At 37.3% G+C, this 22,971-nt stretch overlaps 1 protein-coding gene across 2 annotated transcripts in view; it reads left to right on the forward strand.

Annotated features, from left to right (window-relative positions):
* CROT (carnitine O-octanoyltransferase) overlaps positions 1 to 22,742 on the forward strand; it is a 47,646-nt gene extending 24,904 nt beyond the window's left edge. For both annotated transcript variants that reach the window (XM_004739644.3, XM_004739646.3), the window contains exons 11-18: positions 4,041 to 4,124; positions 4,204 to 4,311; positions 4,990 to 5,120; positions 15,733 to 15,856; positions 16,335 to 16,413; positions 16,503 to 16,596; positions 16,721 to 16,840; positions 21,877 to 22,742. In XM_004739644.3, the coding sequence (XP_004739701.1) occupies positions 4,041 to 4,124; positions 4,204 to 4,311; positions 4,990 to 5,120; positions 15,733 to 15,856; positions 16,335 to 16,413; positions 16,503 to 16,596; positions 16,721 to 16,840; positions 21,877 to 21,997 (861 nt within the window). In that variant the 3' untranslated portion in view covers positions 21,998 to 22,742. The remainder of the gene's footprint in view (positions 1 to 4,040; positions 4,125 to 4,203; positions 4,312 to 4,989; positions 5,121 to 15,732; positions 15,857 to 16,334; positions 16,414 to 16,502; positions 16,597 to 16,720; positions 16,841 to 21,876) is intronic.
* Positions 22,743 to 22,971: the final 229 nt, after the last annotated feature.

Genomic DNA, 22,971 nt, shown 5'->3' on the forward strand with positions numbered 1-22,971 from the left:
TCAGTTCTCTATAGTTAAGAGTCTGTTTGTCTTTCTCTTTATTTTTCCCTTTGCTCATTTGTTTTGCTTGTTAAATTCCACATATAAGTGAAATCATTTGGTATTTGTCTTTCTCTGACCCATTTAGCTAAGCATAATACTCTCTAGCTCCATCCATGTTGTTGGAAATGGCAGAACTTTTTCATTTTTTTATGGCTGAATAATACTCTGTTGTATATGTATACCACAACTTCTTTACCCATTCATCAGTTGATGTAGCAGTTTTTCTTTTCTAGTTTTTATCTCTTCTCATTTTGAGAATTTCATTGTATATTGTTCAAACTGCATGTTATATTATTACATAAGGTTAAGTTGTTCTCATGATCAAGAGCTCATCATCTTACTTGCCGCACTCACTTACAACCCTCAACGCCCTGCACACACACAAAAAACATATTGCACTACTTTGGTTTTTTTTTTAAGTTTTTTTCCCCCATTTTATTTCTTTTCTGTTCCTGCATTCATTGTTCATGCACCACACCCAGTGCTCCATGCAATATGTGTCCTCCTTAATACCCACCACCAGGCTCACCCAACCACCCCCAACCATCCCCTCCAAAACCCTCAGTTTGTTTCTCAGAGACCAGAGTCTCTCATGGGTTGTCTCCCCCTCCAATTTCCCCCAACTCACTTCTCCACTCCATCTCCCCATGTCCTCCGTATTATTCCTTAGGCTCCACAAGTAAGTGAAACCATATGATAATTGACTCTGCTTGACTTATTTCACTCAGCATAATCTCCTCTAGTCCCATCCATGTTGATACAAAAGTTGGGTATTCACCTTTTTTATGGAGGCATATATCCATTGTATATATGGACCATATCTTCCTTATCCATTCATCTGTTGAAGGGCATCTTGGCTCTTTCCACAGTTTGGCAACTTTGGTCGTTGCTGCTATGAACATCAGGGTACATATGGCCTTTTTCACTACATCAGTATCTTTGGGGTAAATACCCATTTGCACTACTTTGATTTTTATTAATAGTACTAAACTCTTTCTATTTGGTCAAATTTAGGATGAAAGTAACTTTAGGGATCTTCATTATCTCTGAATAAAGAATATTGGTCCCATAATAAACATACATCTAACCACAGATGAGATCTTTGTTGTTGTACTTGTATGGGCATGTTTTATGTGTATGTATTAACATCCATTTATTTATAAAATTGATCTGATTATCTCTCCTTGATAATCTGCTTTTAAATATCCCATATTAGTTTCTCTCGTAACTTAAGATGATTGTAGAAAAAACAATTTAACCTCTGTAAAACATCATTAGTAAATTGTATATAGTTGGTCTTTGAACAACATGGGTTTGAACTGTGTAGGTCCTCTTAAATGAATTTTTTTTCAATAAATACATATTTTACTCTGTGATTAAAAAATAAGGTAGAAGTTGCCACATGACTAAAAGTGAAGGGAAGGTGATGGAGAGTTGCTGAGAAGGCTGGAACAGCAGGCTGTCACCTGCTTGTGGCACTCATCATCGTACTACCTGTGCAGAGTTTTTGGTTCACTGAGATTTTCAACAAAAAGTTGTGAAGGGGCTGTCTCTGGAGAGGGATTCTCAGCGAGGTGCCAAGACCAGTCATTGTCCATAGCTGGCCAAGGACCACAGAATGATAATCTGCTCTCCCCCCACCCCGCCATCCCTAGGGGTCCAGGGAAATACTTGGGGCGGGATAGCACCAGGTAGTAATGTGGGCTCTAAGGCCCAAGGTAGGAAGGAGAGCTGTCTGAGGTGCTGAATATTCTCTACAGCAGAGAATTAATATTGCTGGGAGCAGCTTGCCAGAAACTGATTTAGAACCACATGGAGGGACCGGAAGGAGAAAGCAACCTAGAGAGAAGATAACAGTGCTGTGCCTTCCCCTGTTCTCTGCCTTTCCCTGGACTCTGCCTGAAAGGAGGTTGCCCACATTCCTGGGTAGCTTTGCTAACTTTGGGTGGGGATGAGGAGATGTGTGGTGCCTTATTCTACTCCTGTACTATATAGGTTTTTCCTTATGATTTACTTAATAACACTTTATTTTCTCTGTTTTTATTGTGAGAATACAGTGCATAATACAACACAAAGCATGTTAATCGACTGTTTTTGTATCGGCAAATGTTATGTTCTGGTCAACAACAGGCAATGAGTAATTAAGTTAGTTCTGGGGAGTGAAAAGTTATATGTGGATTTTGATTGCATGGGAGGTCAGCTTTGTTCAGGGGTGAGCAGTATATTATATACTGTAAAAGTTGGTCTGTTCTAAATGCAATGCCATGTTGCTGCTCTGTTCCATTGGTGTTTAAATATGTACTTTCATGATCACAGTGGTTAATTACATTTTCCTCTTGGGATTTAAAATCCGGGGTCAACTATTTTGTCTTCTCTATCTAAGGTTTATTATTGGGCTTTGTGACGAGCACATAGGAAGCATGTAATAAAGAGTTAAAGACTAAAAGCAGTTACTGATTATTGCTGTGGTCTACGTTCTGTAGGAAGCACTTTATAAGCATTATGAAGATCATTTGTTACACCAACTATATGATTATTAGTCCCACTAACAGATGAGGATTAAGTAACTTAAGAATTAAGTAACTTCAACAGTTGCACAACAGTTGAATGGTAGTGTGTGGACACAGGATTGAAGCTCTATTCCTAGAAAGTATGTTACACATAATGTCTCCATATAAATTAAAAAAAGGGAAAAAAAGCTAAATGAACAAATAAAACATCGGGAAAGCATATGAAGTTTTCATATTTCCTAAATTTTCTTTAAAAATTGATATTTAGCTTTCCACCATGTGGTGGGTAGGTAGAATTACCAATCAGAGATACTTTTATCCTTTAACCTTGCTCTTTCTTACTGGGTCCAGTAAAAGAATTAGAAATTAATTATACTGTTTCAAATGAAACAATATGTTTCATCTGCAAATTCTTTGTAAAATTTTTAGATGCAGTTAGAAAATGGACTTGTTAATGACCTGTGAGTGTCATTATTGTATCAAAGGATAGGTGAGTTGAGTTGCTCATGCATCTACTTCAGACCTCCCTCAAGAGTCTTTTCGATGCTGTAGCTGCTATCTAGTTGGTAACAGTATTCATACTATATTTCTAGGCTCCACTGGGCTATGAGATAGGCCAACAGATCTCTGTAATATTAGGGTGATACTCAAGACACTTAATTTACTCCTCTGAATGTGGACGCAGATGTGCTAGTCCATATCTTAAGCCTTCCTTCTTTCTCTCCAAGGCTGGTAGTCCCACATTCAGTTCATGAATGGTAACTGTTTAATGTAAAGTGATAGGAGTAACATAGAGGGAAAAAAACTGATGGAATTGTCGCCAAAGGACATGGAGAAAAGAAAGCAAAAATTTGTCCTCCAGAATAAATGATGGAAAAGTTCACTAGTTGAAGTTCCTTGCTCTCTATAATATAGCTGTTAAATCTCTAATACCCCTATAACTCAGCCCATCTTTCCAGTATTCCTTAAACATTGAGAAATATTTCTGCTGCATCTAAACACTCTTGTAGACATAAACACAAACTGATTATGCTTTTTAATGCTCACCTAGTGGCCTGTCTTTACTGATAAAGTTCATACAGTGCTCAATTTAGCCTTCAAAAAGTCTGTCATCCTCCTTTGCTTTTTGCACAGTGCTCTTCAAATTTCAGAATGTCTTAGCATTGCACACATACACCTGCTTTCATTTCCAGTTTAAATAATGGTTATTTTCTCTAGATAGTTCATGGTTGCTTTACTTACACCCCTCCCCATTACCTCAGGATCCCTCATTAGGTGCTTCCAACTTTAAGTATTTGTTCCTTTACAGCAAATAAAAGACAGCAGTCACTTGCTGTGCCGTAGGATTTCTCTGTCCTTGGGTCAGGCATTTGAATTCTGTACTTCAGTATGTATTAAGATTGGAGGGGAGGGAAATTGAAAATAAAATATTGGGTCACGTTTTAAGTTGACATGAAGTATTCAAAATCTTGTGTATTTTCATTTTAGCATGCTCCTTTTGATGGAATGGTTATGGTAAATATCAGCCATTATATTAATGAGAAAGTTTTTGAGAATGAAGGAAGATGGAAGGTATGTTAGAAAAAAATTTTCATTTTTTTTCTTAATAGTTTTTTGTTTTAATATTTTAAAGTTTTTTCCCTGTTTTCAGGGTTCAGAAAAAGTACGGGATATATCACTTCCAGAGGAACTTGTTTTCACTGTGGATGATAAAATTCTAAACGATATAAATCAAGCTAAAGCCCAATTTCTCAAGCAGGTAGATTTTTTAAACTTTTTTTTCTTAGATACTAAGGCTTTTCTTTCAACTACCACATATAAAAATTGGGTCATCATCTGAGCATGACAACATAAAACAATTTATTTATTTATTTTTAAATATTTATTTATTTATTTAAAGAGAGAGCACAAGCATGGTGGTAGGGCTGGTGGCAGAGGGAGAGGGGGACTGAGAATCTCAAGCAGACTCCCCACTGAACCCAGACTAATATGGGGCTCAATCTCATGACCCTTCATCATGACTTGGGCTGGAATCAAGAGTCTGATGCTAAACTGACTGGGCCACTCAAGCACCCAAACAACATTAAAACATTTTTTTAAAAAAGATCTTATTTATTTGGCAGAGATACAGTGAGAAAGGCAACACAAGCAGGGGGAGTGGGAGAGGGAGAAGCAGGCTCCCCGCTGAACAGGGAGCCTCATGCAGGGCTCTGTCCCAGGATTCTGGGATCATGACCTCAGCCAAAGGCTGATACTTAACAACTGAGCCACCAAGATGCCCCAACATTAAAACATTTTAAATTGTAGCTTTGATCCTTTAATTTTTTATATGTAATGTTTAATGCAGATGATGATTTGGTTATCTTTGGGGTATTCTTCTTAGCTGATTTTTCACTTTTCCCATTTTTATTTATTTATTTGTTTGTTTGTTTGTTAGGCATCCGATCTGCAGATTGTGGTGTATCCCTTTACATCTTTTGGCAAAAACCTAACCAAGAAGAAGCTGCTTCACCCTGATACATTTATTCAGCTTGCACTTCAGCTGGCCTATTATAGACTTTATGGACGGTGAGAACCCTTCATTTTCCATTTTCAGCATCTTGAAGTCCAAGGGTATATCTTTAGCATAGCTATTCCATCCTCATTCCCCAGTGTTTTTCCTGACTTTTTCCGCAAGCAGCGCTGTGTCCTAATTTGGACTTCCATCATCATTGTTTCGGAGTTTTGATGTGTGACACTTTCTACAGAGTGTCGACTGTCTTTTAAGAGAGGTTTTACTGTTCTTTGGAATTTAAATCACTTGGTTTCCTTGTAGCCTCTGTTTCCTGATGGGTTTATGATTTTATAAATTATCCTGTTTTGACTAATTTTTAGGATAAGAGAGATGGTGTGTTGTGACTTTCTACATCTTAGGCAGGAGTAGAAGCTCTGTGAACTTGCTTTTTAAATATCTAGTCTCAGAATATGTGTCTTTAAATGGGTTTTTAGGTCATTTGAATTTAATATAGTTATCAGTAAGTTTGGGTTTAAGTCTACCATATTGCTCTTTCTTTTCTTTTTATCATATCCGATTTTTGTTTTTTTATCTTATTTTGAATTCATAGTGTTTTTAAAAAATTGTTCCATTTTATCTCCATTGTCAGATATACTCTTTTGTTTTATTTTGTTTTTAGTAGTTGCACAGGGTCTATAAAATACATCTTTAATTTACCCAAGTTTACCATCAAGTAACATTTTCCACTTGAAGTGTACCATAAGAACCTTAAAACAGAATGTTTCTCCCATTTTTTATGCTGTTGTTGTATATTATACTTCTATAAAGGTAGTAAGCCTCACAATACACGGTTACTATTGACATTAAGAAGTGGATTATCTTTTTTTCTTGTGGTAAAATGTAAATTAAAAAAACCTTTCCAGGGGCACCTGGGTGGCTCAGTGGCTTAAAGCTTCTGCCTTCAACTCAGGTCATGATCCTAGTGTCCTGGGATCGAGCCCCACATCAGGCTCTCTGCTTTGCAGGGAACCTGCTTCCTCCTCTTTCTCTCTCTGCCTGCCTCTCTGCCTACTTGTGATCTCTGTCTGTCAAATAAATAAATAAAATCTTAAAAAAACAAAAAACAAAAAAAGCAACCTTTCCAGTTTAGCCATTAATTACATAATGTAGCATTAATTACATTCTCAGTGTTGTGCAAGCATCACATCTGTCTATTTGCAAGATGATTTCATTGCCTCAAAGAGAGACTATAACCATGAAACAGTAATTTCTAATTTCTCCTATTGTCTCAGCCCCTGGCAATCTCTAATCTACTTTCACTCTCTATGAACTTGCCCATTCTAGATATTTCCTCTAGGTGGAATCATAGGATATTTGTCTTTTTTGTCTCTGATTTATTTAACTTAGGATAATGTTTCCAAGGTTCATTCATATGGTATAATAAGAACTTCATTTTTCTTTATGGGTAAATATTCCACTGTGTAGATACACTACATTTTCTTTATCCATTCATCTGTTGATAGACACTTGGTTTGTTTCCACCTTTTGGCTATTGCAAATAATGCTGTTGTAAACATTCACATACAAGTATCTGAGTCCCTGTTTTAATTTCTTTTGAGTCTATACCTAGGAGTGGGATTGCTGGATTGTGTGATAATTCTTTTTCACTCTTTGAACACCTGCCAAACTATTTTCCACCATGGCTATACATTTTACATTCCCACCAGCAGTTTACAAAGGTTCAAATTAGTCCATATCCTTGCCAACACTTATTTTTTTCATTAAAAAAAAATTATAACTATTGGTTTTGAAGTAGTATCTCATTGTGGTTTTTATTTGCATTTCCCTATTGACTAATGAGGTGGTTTATCTTTTCATATGTTGGTTGGCCATTTGCATGGCCAGATGTATATATGTTTGTATATCTTCTCTGGCAAACTGTCTATAGAAGTCCTTTGTGTTTTTGGTAATTGGGTTATCATTTTTTTTTTAATTGAATGAGTTTTTTATGTATTCTGAATATGAAACCCTTATCAATACATAATTGGCAAGTACTTTTCTCCCACTCTGTGGTTTTTCTTTTCATTCTGTGCATCAAAGGATACCACTATGTTTTTAATTTTGAAGTACAGTTTATCTATTTTGCTTTTAATTGTAGCCTGTACTTTTATTGTCATATTGAAGGAATCATTGCTAAATCCAGTGTCATGAAGTTTTATTATTATTATTGTAAGATTTTATTTATTTATTTGACAGAGAGTGATCTGGAGAGCACAAGCAGGGGGAGTGGCAGAGGTAAGAGGAAGGAAGCAGGTTTCCGGTGGAGCAGGGAGCCTGATGTGGGGTTTAATCCCAGGAACCTGGGATCATGACCTGAGCCAAAGACTTTTAACCGTCTGAGCCACCCAGGAACCCACCAGTGTCATAAAGTTTTGCCCTTATATTATCTTCCAGGAGGTTTTTTTTTTTTTTTTTTTTAAGATTTTATTTATTTATTTGACAGAGAAATCACAAGTAGGCAAAGAGAGAGGGGGAAGCAGGCTCCCCGCCGAGCTGAGAGCCTGCTGCAGGGCTCGATCCCAGGACCCTGAGATCATAACCTGAGCCGAAAGCAGAGGCTTAACCCACTGAGGCACCCAGGTGCCCCATCTTCCTGGAGTTTTATAGCTGTAGCTCTTACTTTAAGTCTTCGATGTGTTTTCTTTTTTTAATTTTTTTTTTTTTGGAGAGCAAGAGCACAAGTGGTTGGAGAGGTGGAGGAGCAGAAGGAGAGGAAGAGAAACAATCTAGAAGTAGACTCCATGCCTAGTGTGGGGCCTAATGCAGGGTTTGATCTCATGACTCTCAGATATGACCTGGGCCAAAATCAGGAGTCAGACACTTGGCCAACTAAGCCATCCAGGCACCTGTCTTTGATGCTATTTGAATTAATTTTTGTGTATAGTGTGTGGTAAAGGTCCAACTTCATTCCTTGACAAGTGGATATCTAATTTTCATGGCATTGGTTTTTTTTTTTTAAGAATCTATTTATTTATTTGACAGAGAGAAATCACAAGTAGGCAGAGAGGCAGGCAGAGAGGAGGGAAGCAGGCACCCCGCCTGCAGGGCTCGATCCCAGGACCCTGAGATCATGACCAGAGCCGAAGGCAGAGGCCCTAACCCACTGAGCCACCCAGGTGCCCCTTGGCATTATTTTTTTAAGAGACTGTTCATTGAATGGTCTAGATGTTCATGTTTAAAAATAAGTTGATTGTACGTGTAAAGATTTATTTCTGGGCTTTCAGTTCTGTTCATTGGTCTATATGTCTCTTCTTATGTCAGTACCATACTGTTTTGATTATTGTAGCTTTGTAGTAAGTTATGAAATGCAAAAGTGTGTGTTCTTCACCTATGTTCTTTTCAAGACTGTTTTGGCTATTCTTGAAATTCCATATGAACTTTAGGGTTAGTTTTTACATGTTTTTCAGAAATATTAGAGTTTTGAATCTCTAGACTCCTTTGGGTAGCATTGTCACCTTAATGATAGTCTCCGATCTAAGAACACAAAGTCCTGCTCCATTTATTTATGCTTTTAAAAATTTCTTTAAACATTGCTTTGTAGTTTCCTGTGTATAGTGTTTTTGCTTCTTTGGTTAAGTTTAAACTTGAGTATTTTATACTTTTTGATGCTATTGTAAGTGGAATTGTTTTCTTAATTTGCTTTTCAGGTTATTTATTGCTAGTGTGTGGAAATGCAGCTTATTTTTGTGTGTTGGTTTTGTGTCTTTAAGCTTTGTTGAATTAGTTTATTAGTTCTAATACTCTTGTGGACTTGAGATCAAATAATCTGTCAATAGAGATAGTTCTGCTTTTTTTTTTCTTTTCCTAATTTGTAGGCCTTTTATTTCTTTTGGCTTGAACACCCAATAGTATGCTGAATTATCTTTGTCATATTACTTTAGGTGGAAAGTTTTTAGTCTTTCATAATTGAGTATGATGTTAGCTGTGAGTTTTCCATAAATGTTTTTTAACATGTTGAGGAAGTTTCTTTCTATTCCTGGTATATTGAGTGTTTTTATTATGGCAGAGTGTCAAATGCTTTTCTGTGTCCGTTATCCTGTAGGACTTACCCTTTGTTCTATTACTAAGGTGTATTACACTGACTGATTTTCATTTGTTGAACCACCCTTGCATTCTAAGACTATATCCCACTTGGGCATGGTGTATTGTCCCTTTAACATGCTGCTGAATTTGGTTTGTTAGTAATTCTAAAATTTTTGCATCTTTATTTATAAAGGGGTATTGGTCTATTGTGTCTTTTTATAATAGCTATATTTTAAAGCTTTTATTTAAATTCCAGTGTAATATTAGCGATTTAGTTATTCAGCACTTCCATACAATACCTGGTGCTCATCACAGGTGCACTCCATAATCCCCATCACCTATTTGACCCATCCCCCATGCACATCCCCTCTGGTAATCATCAGTTTGTTCTCTATAGTTAGTCTGTTTCTTGTTTTGCCTTATTCTCTCCCCACCACCTGACCCTTTGCTTGTTGGTTTTGTTTCTTAAATTCTACATATGAATGAAATCCTATGGTATTTGTCTTTCTCTGACTGACTTTGCTTAGCATAGTACTCTATTGTTTCATCCATATCATTGCAGATAGCAAGATTTCATTCTTTTTTATGGCTGAGTAATCTACACACATTATATCTTCTTTACCCATTCATCACTCAATGGACATTTTATGTTTCCATAATTTGACTTTTATAGATAATACTGCTGTAAACATTGGGGGGGGGTATGTGCCCCCTTGAATCACTATGTTTATGTCCTCTGTATAAATACCCAGTCATGCGATTGCTAAGTTGTAGGATAGTTCTATTTTTAACTTTTTGAGGAAACTCCATACTGTTTTCCAGAGTAGCTGCAGCAGTTTGCATCACCAACAGTGCCAAAGAGTTTTCTTTCTCTACATCCTCACCAATACCTATAAAACCCACAGTTTGGGGACGCCTGGGTGGCTCAGTTGGTTGGACGACTGCCTTAGGCTCAGGTCATGATCCCGGAGTCCCGGGATCGAGTCCCGCATCGGGCTCCCAGCTCCATGGGGAGTCTGCTTCTTCCTCTGACCTTCTCCTCGCTCATGCTCTCTCTCTCACTGTCTCTCTCTCAAATGAATAAATAAAATCTTTAAAAAAAAAAAAAAACCCACAGTTTGTTTCTCAGAGTCCAGAGTCTCTCATGGTTTGTCTCCCCCTCCAGTTTCCCCTAACTCACTTCCCCTCTCCATCTCCCAGTGTCCTCTGTGTTATTCCTTAATGCTTCACAAGTAAGTGAAACCATAGGATAATTGACTCTCTCTGCTTGATTTATTTCACTCAGCATAATCTCCTCCACTCCTGTCCATGTTGATACAAAGTTGGGTATTCATCCTTTCTGATGGAGGCATAATACTCCATAGTATATATGGACCATATCTTCTTTATCCATTCATCTTTTTTTTTATTTAAGATTTTATTTATTTATTTGACAGAGAGAGAGATCACAAGCAGGCAGAGAAGCAGGCAGAGAGCGAGGAGGAAGCAGGCTCCCCACCAAGCCAGAGCCTGATGTGGGTCTTGATCCCAGGACTTTGGGATCATGACCTGAGCCAATGGCAGAGGCTTTAACCGACTGAGCCACTCAGGTGCCCCTCCATTCATCTTTTGAAGGGCATCTTGGCTCTTTCCACAGTTTGGCAACTGTGGCCATTGCTGCTATGAACATTGGGGTATAGATAGCCCTGCTTTTCACTACATCTGTATCTTTGGGGCAAATACCCAAAAATGCAATTGCAGGGTCATAGGGTAGCTCTATTTTTAATTTTTTGAGGAATCTCAAACTGGTGTAAGGTGGTATCTCAATGTGGTTTTTTTTTTTGTTGGTTTTTTTTTTGTTGTTGTTTTTTTTAAAGATTTTATTTATTTATTTGACAGAAATCACAAGTAGATGGAGAGGCAGGCAGAGAGAGAGAGAGAGGGAAGCAGGCTCCCTGCTGAGCAGAGAGCCTGATGCGGGACTCGATCCCAGGACCCTGAGATCATGACCTGAGCCGAAGGCAGCTGCTTAACCCACTGAGCCACCCAGGCGCCCCTCAATGTGGTTTTGATTTGAATTTCCCTGATGGGCTAATGATGAAAACTTTTTTTCATGTGTCTGTTAGCCATTTGTATGTCTTCTTTGGAGAAGTGTTGTTCATGTCTTATGCCCATTTTTTGACATGATTATGTTTTTTGGGTGTTGATTTTGAGGAGTTCTTTTTGGATCTTGGACATCAGCTCTTGTCTGTAGTGTTACTTGCGAATATCTTCTACCATTCCTTGGTTGCCTCTTTGTTTTGTTGACTCTTTTGTTTGCTGTGCAGAAACTTTTGATCTTGATGAAGTCCCAAAAGTTCATTTTCACTTTTGTTTCCTTTGCCTTTGGGGACATGTCTTGAGAGAATTTTCTGTGGCCGAAGATCCTCCAGGATTTTGATAGATTCCTACCTCACATTGAGGTCTTTATTTCATTTCACGTTTATCTTTGTGTATGGTGTAAGGGAATGGTCGAGTTTCATTCTTCTATACATAGCTCTCCAATTTTTCCAGCACCATTTATTGAAGAGACTTTTTTCCACCATATATTTTTTCCTGCTTTATCAAAGATTATTTGACCATAGAGTTGAGGGTCCATATCTGGGCTCTACTCTGTTCCACTGGTCAGTGTGTCTGTTTTGTGCCAGTACCATGCTGTCTTGGTGATCACAGCTTTGTAGTCAAGCTTGAAATCAGGCAATGTGATGCCTCCAGTTTTGTTTTTCAACAATTCAAGGTCCCTTAGCAATTCAGGGTCTCTTCTGGTTCCATATAAATTTTAGGATTGTTTGTTCCAGCTCTTTGAAAAATACTGGTGGAATTTTGAAAGTATAGATTGCTCTAGGCAGTACAGACATTTTAACAATGTTTATTCTTCTGATCCATGAGCATAAAATGCTCTTCCATCTTTTGTGCCTTCTTCATTTTCTTTCATGAGTGATCTGTTGTTCCTTGATACAGATCCTTTACCTCTTTGGTTAGTTTCTTCCCAGATATCTTACAGTTCTTGGTGCTATAGTAAATGGAATCAGTTCTCTAATTTCCCTTTCTATGTTTTCATTGTTAGTGTTGTCTTTGTTTTTGGTAGGAGGGTAATGCTGGCTTCCCTTTGAGTTAGGAAATGTTCCTTCATTTTTAGTTTTTTGGAGGAATTTGAAAAGGATTGGTGTTCATTTTTTAAGTCTTAGAATTCATTGATGAAGTTACGTGATCTAGGACTTCTGTTTGTGGGGAGGTTGTTGAGTACACATTCATTTCCTTACTTGAAGTAGGTTCAGATTTTTTTTTTCCTTGAGTCAGAATATGTCTGTTTAATCTAGGTTATCCAGTTTATTGGTTTACAGTTGTTCATAGTATTCCCTTAAAATCCTTTTTATTTCTGTAAAGGAGGTAATGCCCTCTCTTTCATAACTAATTTTAGTAATTGGAGTTTTTACCCTTTTTTTTTCTTAATCATTGTAGCTAAATGTTGTCAGTTTTATTTACCTTTTCAAAGTATCAAGTTCAGTTAACTTTCTCTAATTTTTAATTTATGTATTTTGGTTATTTCTAATCTTAATTATTTTCTTCCTTTTGCTGGCTCTGGGTCTACTCTGCTCTCCTTTTTTCCAGTTCCTTAAGGTGTGCCCTTAGTCTGTTGATTTGTAGGGGCTTCTTACCCCACAATGCAGGTATTTACAGCTATAAACTTCCCTTTGAGCACTTTTCATTCTATAAGGTTTGGTAGGTTGTGTTTTCATTTTCACTCATCTCAAGGCATTTTCTAATCTCCCTTGTGATTTCTCCCTTTCCCAATTTGTTGTTTATGACTTGTTGGATGTCTTCATATTTGTGAGTCTTCCAGTTGTTCTTCTGTTATGATTTTTGGCTTCATTTCATTGTCACTGAAAGAGATACTGTTTATCATTACAGTATTTTTAAATTTATTGAGGCTTGTTTTGTCGCCTACTCACTGGTCTTTCCTGGAGAGTGTTCCATGTGCACTTGAGAAGAATTGGTATTCTACTGTTTGGAAGTGGCATGTTCTATATATGTCTCTTAGGTCTGGTTATTGATACTATTGTTCAAGTTCTGTTTCTTATTTATCGCCTGTCTACATGGGCTATCTCAGTTATTAAAAGTTCGATATTAAAGTCTCCAGCTGCCATTGGAGAGTTGTCTAGTTGTCTCTTCAATTTTCCCAGTATTTGCTTTGTATGTTTTAGGGCTCTTTTTAGGTGCATATATTTTTTATAATTGTTATGTCTTCTTGATGAATTAAGCCTTTCATTAATTTATAGTGTTCTGTTTGCCTCTTAACTCTTGGCTTAAAAGCTCTTTTGTTTGATAATAACATAGCCACTCCAGCTCTTGTACTTACTATTTTTAGGGAATATCTATTTTTGTCCTTTTACTTTTAACCTCTTAATGTCTTTTTATCTACAGTGAATATAAGATACTAGATTATGGGTTTTTTTAATGCATTCTGTCAATCTCTGCCTTTGATTGAATAGTTTATTTACATTTAAAATAGTTACTGATAAAGAAATATTTCCTGGGGCGCCTGGGTGGCTCAGTGGGTTAAGTCGCTGCCTTCGGCTCAGGTCCTGATCTCGGAGTCCTGGGATCGAGTCCCGCATCAGGCTCTCTGCTGAGCAGAGAGCCTGCTTCCCTCTCTCTCTCTGCCTGCCTCTCCATCTACTTGTGATTTCTCTCTGTCAAATAAATAAATGAAATCTTTAAAAAAAAAAAAAAAGAAATATTTCCTTATACCACCTAGCTCTGTTTTCTGTAGGTCTTATTTGGTTTTTGTTTCTAAACTCTTCTACTACCTCTTTTTTATTTGTTTGATTTTTTTTTTTTTTTACAGTGTACCATTTTGGTTCCCTTCTTTTTCTTTACATTTTTAATCTATTCACGATTACTTGGAGAATACAATTCATATTTAATATTTGTAACAACCTCATTGAATAATAGCTTAGTTTTAGTAGTATACAAAACTCTGCTTCTGTACATCTCTGTATTCTATTTTGTTAATGATTACATCTTTCTACATTGTGTGTCCATTGATACAGGTTTATATTATTGTTTTATGCATTTGCCTTTTAAATGAAATAAAAATAACTATTAAACATGTTGCTCTGTCTCCCATGTTCTCCATAAACTCGGAGTTAGATCTAGAGACTTGAGACTAAGAATCAGTTATTTTTGTTATTTTTTATGACAGTACATCAAGTAATTAACGTCATTTGTTTTCTGTTTCATCCTGTTGAGACTGAGTGGATTTGTAAACCAATGTCCATTATAAAGTTTCCTCCCTGAGTTTTTTACCTAATGGTTTTAGTAGGCATTGATGATCATAACTAAGATATATTATTTTGTTAGAGGTTACAGTGCAGTGATATTTTTACTTACTGCTTTTATTTTTAATCTTTTTTTTTTTTTTTTTTTAAAGAATGTGAGTGTTAAGTTTTTATTTACACTTTCTCCTCTTCATACTTAAAAGGATACTGTTTCAGCTCAGGGAGATAGCCTTATAGATACACTGGGCGGATGAGGCTTAGTAATTCTGTTTGAGCCTTCTTAATGCCCATGTTCACATTTTTTCCTCTCACTCCATTTGATCTCTTTAACTCTGGATTCCTACCACCAGAAATAATAATGTTTCATAAGTAAGAGAGCTCTATATCCAAAATTGTTTACATCATTCTTCAACTCAGGAATAACAGTCATCACTCTGGGGAACTTCTTAGAGAATGCTTTTACTTAATCCTGTAGTGATTCATGTAGTACATGAAGGAACTAAAGGCCAGGGACTCGGTATTATCTATTGCTGTGTAACAGTTATCACAGACTCATTTGGCATAAGACAGTAAATGTTATTTCATATTTTCTGTCACACAAGAACCCAGGTGCAGGCTTCCTGGGTGTGTCTACCTTCAAGTTTCCTGAAGTCATAGTTAGAGTGTTATTCAGCTCTCTTCTCCTTTGAAGGTGTTCCTCAGAGGGGATCTGCTTCCAAGCTCACTTGTGGTTATTAGCAGAGATCACTTCCTTCCAGGTTATTTTCTAGAGGCAACCCTCAGTTTCTCATCCTCTGGGCCTTTCTGTAGGGCACCTTCCAGTGAGGCAGCCTGCTTTCCTCATACTAAGGAAGTGAGAGTGATTCAGATCTCTCTTTGTAACCTAATTTCAAAAGTGACATCCCATCACTTTTGTCCTGCTCTTTTCATTAGGAGCAAATTACAAGTCCATCTCACACTCAAACTGAGGAGTTACACACAGTATTACTACCAAGAGTCAGGGATCACTGGGGGTGCTTCTTAGAGGCTACCTACCACAGATGCACTATGGTATAGAACCTGACCACAGCCAAGCCTTGGAAGGAGGGAAGCCATGGTGTCCCAGACCCTGTAGATCAGAGTATTTTTTTACTCTTTGATTATTGAAAGTAGTGTCTTCATTACTGAAAGTCACAACAGTGGTCTGTAGTGTAGAACTTAGTCTCTGACCAAAGCCAGCTTTATTAAGTCAGGTTTTTTTGTAATAATATTTGAGTATTTTCTTTGTTATGACACTTTCTTTTATTTTCATTTTTTCTTGTAGCCCTGGCAGCTGCTATGAGACAGCTACGACAAGGTGCTTTTATCATGGCCGTACAGAGACTATGCGCTCGTGTACTATAGAAGCACTCCGGTGGTGTCAGTCCATGCAGGATCCTTCTACTGGTGTGAGTATTGAAAAGTTATTATTTACTTGTTTACAGGAATCTTAGTCCTTGAATAACCAACTTCTTTGCTTCAGTTCCCCTGGATCAGTAAAATCATTTCAGATATTTGACCCTCAGGTGTTTAAAGCATGCATTCACTGTATATACTTGGAAAGAATATGAAACAGGAAAGACCTGAGAAGAAGCTCAGTTGTGTCACTTTGCTTCTGTCTTTACACTTATGAATATCACTTCGGTGTTGCCCACAAGTTTCTATTTTCCTTCCTTAGAAAGAAATAATCAAGATGAAGGACGATAGAGGAAAGAAAAGGTAGTAGAAGAAGTAAGGAAAATATGTAGAAACCTGTGTCTCAGCATCTTCATAGAAATCTTTTCTCTTTCAGATTTCTCAAATTATGTTCAATCATGTTGAATTCAGGGTTTTTAAAATTTGGTTTCTGTATAGTTTACTGAAGTATTGTCTTGATTTTTAACACAGCTTCTTGAGAGGCAGCAGAAGATGTTACAAGCTTTTGCAAAACATAATAAAATGATGAAAGATTTTTCAGCTGGAAAAGGTACTTATATTGGAATTATTCTGACTTTAAAAAATTCTCTCATGTTGAAACATTTTTTTTCTATCTTCATACTTCTGGTTTCATTGCAGGATTTGACCGTCATCTTTTAGGGCTTTTACTCATAGCAAAAGAAGAAGGTCTTCCTGTTCCAGAACTCTTTACAGACCCTCTTTTCTCCAAAAGGTAATATGATACAGTGTTTTATAATTTGATCCATCAGATCCTTTTTTCTGAAGGTTAAAAGCTCTTTAGAAGTGATGAAAGTTTCTGTAAGCCTAGTAAAATAACCTCTCTTTATGCCACACAGTGGAGGAGGTGGAAACTTTGTTCTCTCAACAAGTCTGATTGGTTATTTTAAAGTCCAAGGAGTGGCAGTTCCCATGGTCCACAATGGCTATGGATTTTTCTACCATATCAGAGATGACAGGTAAGGCTGTTAGGCATTTAATGTGTGTTTGTTTCTCTGTCCAGTTTTTGGGACACTTGGCAAATCAGTCCTTTAGGTGTTTTGTGCAGAACACCATTTAAGGTTGACTCAGTGACATACCATCATCATTCTCAAAACCCAGTACACATTTTAGCATATTTGTTCCACCCAACATGTTTGATGCTAAGTTCAGGTAAAATTTGATTGCCTATAAATATGTGGTGGTTCATATAGTCATAGATAGTACTGATGTGACCAAGATAAAGGTTGGTAAATTAATTTATATTTAAAAAAAAAAAAGAATGTTTTACCAATTCCTATACATTTCATTTGTGTTGTATGAGGTTTATGGAAAGAGTGAGAAAGAAAATGCTATAACCTGGTAGGTGGAGAGCAAGGTAATATGAAATTAGCAGAAAGGCTTGGGAGGTCCTCATTCACATAGTCTGGCCGTCTCCTCTCAGAGGTCTTTGGTAGCTTGGGGGCCTTTATAAAAAATAAAGTGGCTACATCTAGCACAGTGAATAGATGATAGGTGCAGTTGGAATATAAAACATTAGAATGATCATATGTAGACATATTTTAATGTGTAATGTTTTTGTACTTTACATTTTTGAAAGAGCTTACAGTCAGTGTTATTGTTCAAAATTTTATTATCGGTCTCCATGTCAAATCTCACCTGTGCATAGCGTGTTATACCAGTGTTACCTGTATTTGTTAGCATCTACATCCTAAATTATCCATTCCCATTATATTCAGTTTATGTACATTAATGTACAAATTAAAGGGTAAATTACAGAGGTTAAACATAGATCTTACTCTTTTTTTCGTAATAAAGGGTCAAAAGTGTAAAATCATCATCAGGCACAGAGAATAATCATTCTATCATATTTCACATCTGGATGCTGTATTGCGCACATGGACAGGAGCTCCAGCCAGACACACTTCAGCTGTCTGACTTGAGAAAAAGTCCTGATCCTGGGGCAGAACTTACAGTCACTCATTCACGAAGTAGGTAGTGAGAACTTGTTTTTTACATACTGAGGACACAAGACAGACAAGATTTCCCTCTTAAAGATTTTGGTTTTTTACTCGGGAAAAGAGACAAAAGCAAACAAGCAAGATAACGAGTGAAGAATGCTGTGAAGGGAATAAGCAAGTTGGTAAGGTGATAGAGACAAACTGTGGGCGGGAGTGGAGCATTGCTTCATTTAGTGTGGTCAGAGAGGGCCAGCGGAGCAGAGATGTTGAGGAGAGGGAATGAACCACATTAATAACCAGGAACACAGCTCTCCAGACTTTGATCGCTGCCAGCTGTCTCCAGTGCCACCTGCCAGGCTGAGCCACTGCCTTCTCCCACGTAGGTTGTTGCAACAGGTTCTCCTGCGGCCTTCCTGCTTCAGCCCTTCGTTCCCTTCAGAACACTGTCTACACAAAACCCTTTGATGCCCTTTTAAAAATGCCCTTCTGCTCAAAATCCTCCAAGAGTTTCTTATTTCACTCACAGTAAAATCCAAAGGCCTTCTACGAGATCCTGCGTGATCAAGCTGTCATTCACCACTCTGACCTTACGTTCTACAGTGCTCCTCCTGTTTCACTCCACTCCAGACACTTTTGTTTTCTTGTACCTTGAATATAGCAAGCAAGCTCCCTCCTCATGGCATTTGCAGTTACGATTTTCTCTGTCTCCTACTGTTCCTTGAAATACATATAAGTAGCTTGGGGGCCTTTACTTCATGCAGGTATTTGCTTAAAATTTGCTACCATCTGGGAGGCCTCCTCTGATGATCTGTAATAGCACTCCCCGCCTCCCCCACCTGCTACATTTTCTTTGTAACACGACCATCCAGTGGGTATACATATTTGTTGGTATAGCAATCTTTCTTCCTTTCCTAGAATATAAACCCATAAGAACAGGGTTTTTGATTTGTTTATTGCTGTATCCCCACCTTTGTAACCATGCCTTGTAAATAATACATGTTTTCACCATGATTTTGTTGCTGAACATAATTATATGGTCCTCAGGACGTGGCCTGACATTTATAAGGAACAGAAAGAGGCATTATGGCTATAAATTAGCAATTAAGTTGCAGCAGTGGGGGTTGGTAGAAGAAGTTGAAGAGAGGTAGGTATGAGCTGCATCTTAGAGGACGGTATTTTCAACTCTGAGTGCACATTAGAAGCACCTAGAAAGCTCTAAAAATATTTCTTTTGGAAACACTGATTTGTTTGGGGTGGTCAGTTGATAATAGGGCCTTGTGAGATGGTAAGGAGTGGAGATTTTCTCCTAAGGATAATGGGAGCATTTTACCAGCTTTTAAGCATGAAATGTATAAGGGACTTGCGGCTCTTACATGAAATATAAATAAGGTGGAAAGTAACAGGAGCAAGAATGAGATGAGAGAACTCAGCATAAACGCTAAGTTGGACAAGGCAGGAGGTAATGAAGGTGGAGAGAAGTGGAGGGATTTGAGTGCAACTTTGGAGGTGACTTAACTGATGAATTAGTGATTTCGATGGTAGCATTTACTGGAATGGAGAAAATTAGGGGAGGACTATGATTGGGGCATGTAAGGGTAGAATTTTGTTTTATACATGTTGATTTTGTTTCATCTAATAAGGAAGGTATTATCTTCATATATGAGAGGATGTGTCAGTAGGCATATGGTTAACATGACTGTGAAGCTCACAAAAGAGATCAGGGCTAGAGTTACACATTTATAAGTCATTACAATGAATACATAGAAAATAGTTTCCAAAAGAAATACATGGAAACTATCTGGAAAGCTTTTTCATTCATTGTTAAACTTGAGAATTGTATGTCTTTACAGAAAATTGGTTTATTTTTGAAATAGCATTTTATTTTAAATGTACTGCATGCTTATAAAAATCAGTAAAAAAAGGAAAAAGAACAGAGTCATCTACAATTAAAAGACAAAAACTGTTAGAATGTTTCTAATCTACAATGCATATAGTATATAATTTCTAAAAATTTGGATCACATTTTAAATATTTTAGTGTCCTTTTTGGGAAATTCACTTCCACTTAACATTATTTCAAGCAATTTCCACTGCCGTTAAATATGCTTTGAGTTGTTTGTTTGTTTGTTTTGTTTTTGTTTTTTAAGATTTTATTTATTTGACAGACAGTGAAAGAGGGAATAGAAGCAGGGGGAGTGGTAGAGGGAGAAGCAGATTTCCTGCTGAGGAGGGAGCCCAATGAGGGTCTCAATCCCAGGACCTTGGAATCATGACCTCGGCCAAAGGCAGAGGCTTAACAACTGAGCCACGCAGGCGCCCCATACTTTGAGATGTTTTAGTGGTTGAATAATGTTTCACAGATTTCCATAATTTATGTAACTCTCCCTATTTTCAGTTTTTCATCATTACAAATAATGTATAATTGTATATACTCATTTCATCACATTGTTGCAAACTCTAGGCATTATAAATCATTGTTGACCGGGTCTATAGGCAAAAATAACATAATATGCTTACAAAGCGAATTTTCTCTTAATTGACATCTGTGTACATTCTTTTGTAAACTGCATATAGAAAAGCTTTCCATGATTTAGAAATATAGCTGAATTTTAAGAAATTTCAATACTTAAATACCAGTTGTTAATCATTGCAAAGAAATATATTTAGATGTTGCTAAATATTTGAGAATTTTATGCACAGTATAGTTGCAAAATGATGGGTGATCATGAGTCACTAGATGAAAACAAGGCAGAACTTTCTTTGGGTTCCTGTATACATTTCAGCAAATGTAATCCAGTCAAACATTGGTTTCATCATTATACACTGGGCCAGAGCATGTTTTTATTTCATTCTGCTTAATCAAAAGCACATGCTGAAGTTTTAATTTATTGTATTTTTTAATGATGTGAACATTGCATGATTGTCCACAAGCTTTACATTCTGCAACAGCATTTTGATTTTAATTTATGCTTAATGCATTTTTTTTTCAAAGATTTTATTTATTTATTTGACAGAGAGAGATCACAAGTAGGCAGAGAGGCAGTCAGAGAGAGAGAGGAGGAAGCAGGCTCCTGGCTGAGCAGAGAGCCCGATGTGGGACTCGATCCCAGGACCCTGAGATCATGACCTGAGCCGAAGGCAGTGGCTTAACCCACTGAGCCACCCAGGTGCCCTTAATGCATTTTGCTATAAAAATCTGAGTGTCTGGAAAGGGGAAGGCTAGTTTGAAGAGAGTTTGAACTGCCACGTAGGGGATTGTTATTATTATTATTATTATTTTAAATGAGGAGAATATAGAGGGAGGTGACTTATCCCAAGAGAGTTTCTGTCTGGCTTTTCTAGAAATATCTTTCCTCTCCTTTTACACTTTCTCTAATTTTTTCTTTCTTGAACTGTCTTCAAGCACTATATTCTTTAAAAGTAGTCTCATTGCAGACAGTGGCGTGAATTCACCCTCAAACTTACTACATTAGGAAATGTTAGGAAGGTTTTTTGTTGTTCTTGTTATTTTGGAAGAGGTGGGTGGGTTGTTTGAACACACTAATACCTTACTCCAGAGCACGCTTTGATCTCTGGCCAATTTTTTGTTTTCTTTTGTCCTTACTCTCCAGTCACACAGTAGATTAGGTATTCCTAGCATTATGTATACATACGGCTTTACCCTTCAGTTGTGTCCAGTAACATTCACCTAATGTCAGTAAGAATTCACACTTGAGGGGCGCCTGGGTGGCTCAGTGGTTTGGGCTGCTGCCTTCGGCTCGGGTCATGATCTCAGGATCCTGGAATCGAGCCCCGCATCGGGCTCTCTGCTCCGCGGGAAGCCTGCTTCCCTCTCTCTCTCTCTCTCTCTGCCTCTGCCTGCCTCTCTGCCTACTTGTGATCTCTGTCTGTCAAATAAATAAATAAAATCTTAAAAAAAAAAAAAAGAATTCACACTTGATATGTGAATAACTAGATGGAGTAAAGCTCATGGCTATATTTGTCATCAGCATTTGGAACCTCTTTGTGTTGTGATTTTTGTGTAGTCCTCACTGACTTTTTCTTTGTGCTTCACAGGTTTGTTGTGGCTTGTTCAGCCTGGAAATCATGTCCAGAGACTGATGCAGAAAAGCTAGTTCTGCTGGTGTTTCAGGCTTTCCATGATATGATGCGGCTGATGAACACTGCTCATCTTTAGAGACTAACCATTTATTTAGCATTTATAAAAATATTAAGTGGGGTATGGAGAATGGGTTGGTGATGTGATAGGAAGGAATATTAAAGGAAACTTTTAAATGTAGAAATTAGTAGAATCATGCTCTCTAAATTTATTCTAACATAGGAAGAAAAAGATTTTTAAGCTTCTTCTGATGCAGTAGCAATGCAAATTGATATAATGAAATATAGAACTATGCAAAAGTTGAAGATAAGTCTCAACAATGCAAATCTACAAATTTTAATAATGCAAGTCTTAGAAGGATTTTTGTTGGTTACCTATATAGGTTATAAATCCTGTCTCTGAACATCATTATAGGGTCTGCCAAGCACTTTAACATTGCCTACTTGCCAAAGGGTATGGAATACATGATTAGATGTTAACTTCCCTGAAATCATTGCCTTTCACATTCACCACCGGGATACAAGCCTACTATGTTTGATGGGAAAGACACTACAATTGAATGATCATCTAAAAGTAGACTTAGTGTTGGAAGAATTAGAAGAAATTAGAAGAATTAAAGCAAGGTTTATACTCCGAAGCACACACAGAAAAACCCTAACAAAATTCATTATAATATATTGTACTTAGGTTTTTGAATATAAAATTAAAGTACTTATTTTTAAAATTAGAGTTAGTGACTTGAAGATTACTGAATCAAATTCTCAGGATTTTACAAGTTTTCCCCCTGCTTTTCAAAATAGAAAATAAAGTTTTCAATCATGTAGCTTCTTGTTTGGTGTTTGGATAAAGAATCTACTCCTGGGGCGCCTACGTGGCTCAGTAGGTTAAGCCTCTGCCTGTGGTTCAGGTTATGATCTCAGGGCCTTGGGATCGAGCCCTGCATCGAGCTCTCCCATCAGAGGGGAGCCTGCTTCCTCTCTCTCTCTGCCTCCCTCTCTGCCTACTTGTGCTCTCTGTCAAATAAATAAATTTTTTTAAAAATCTACTCCTCT

This window comes from Mustela putorius, unplaced genomic scaffold, assembly GCF_011764305.1.
Source record: "Mustela putorius furo isolate JIRA1106 unplaced genomic scaffold, ASM1176430v1.1 tig00003845_pilon_pilon_pilon, whole genome shotgun sequence".
NCBI classification, from domain to species: domain Eukaryota; kingdom Metazoa; phylum Chordata; class Mammalia; order Carnivora; family Mustelidae; genus Mustela; species Mustela putorius.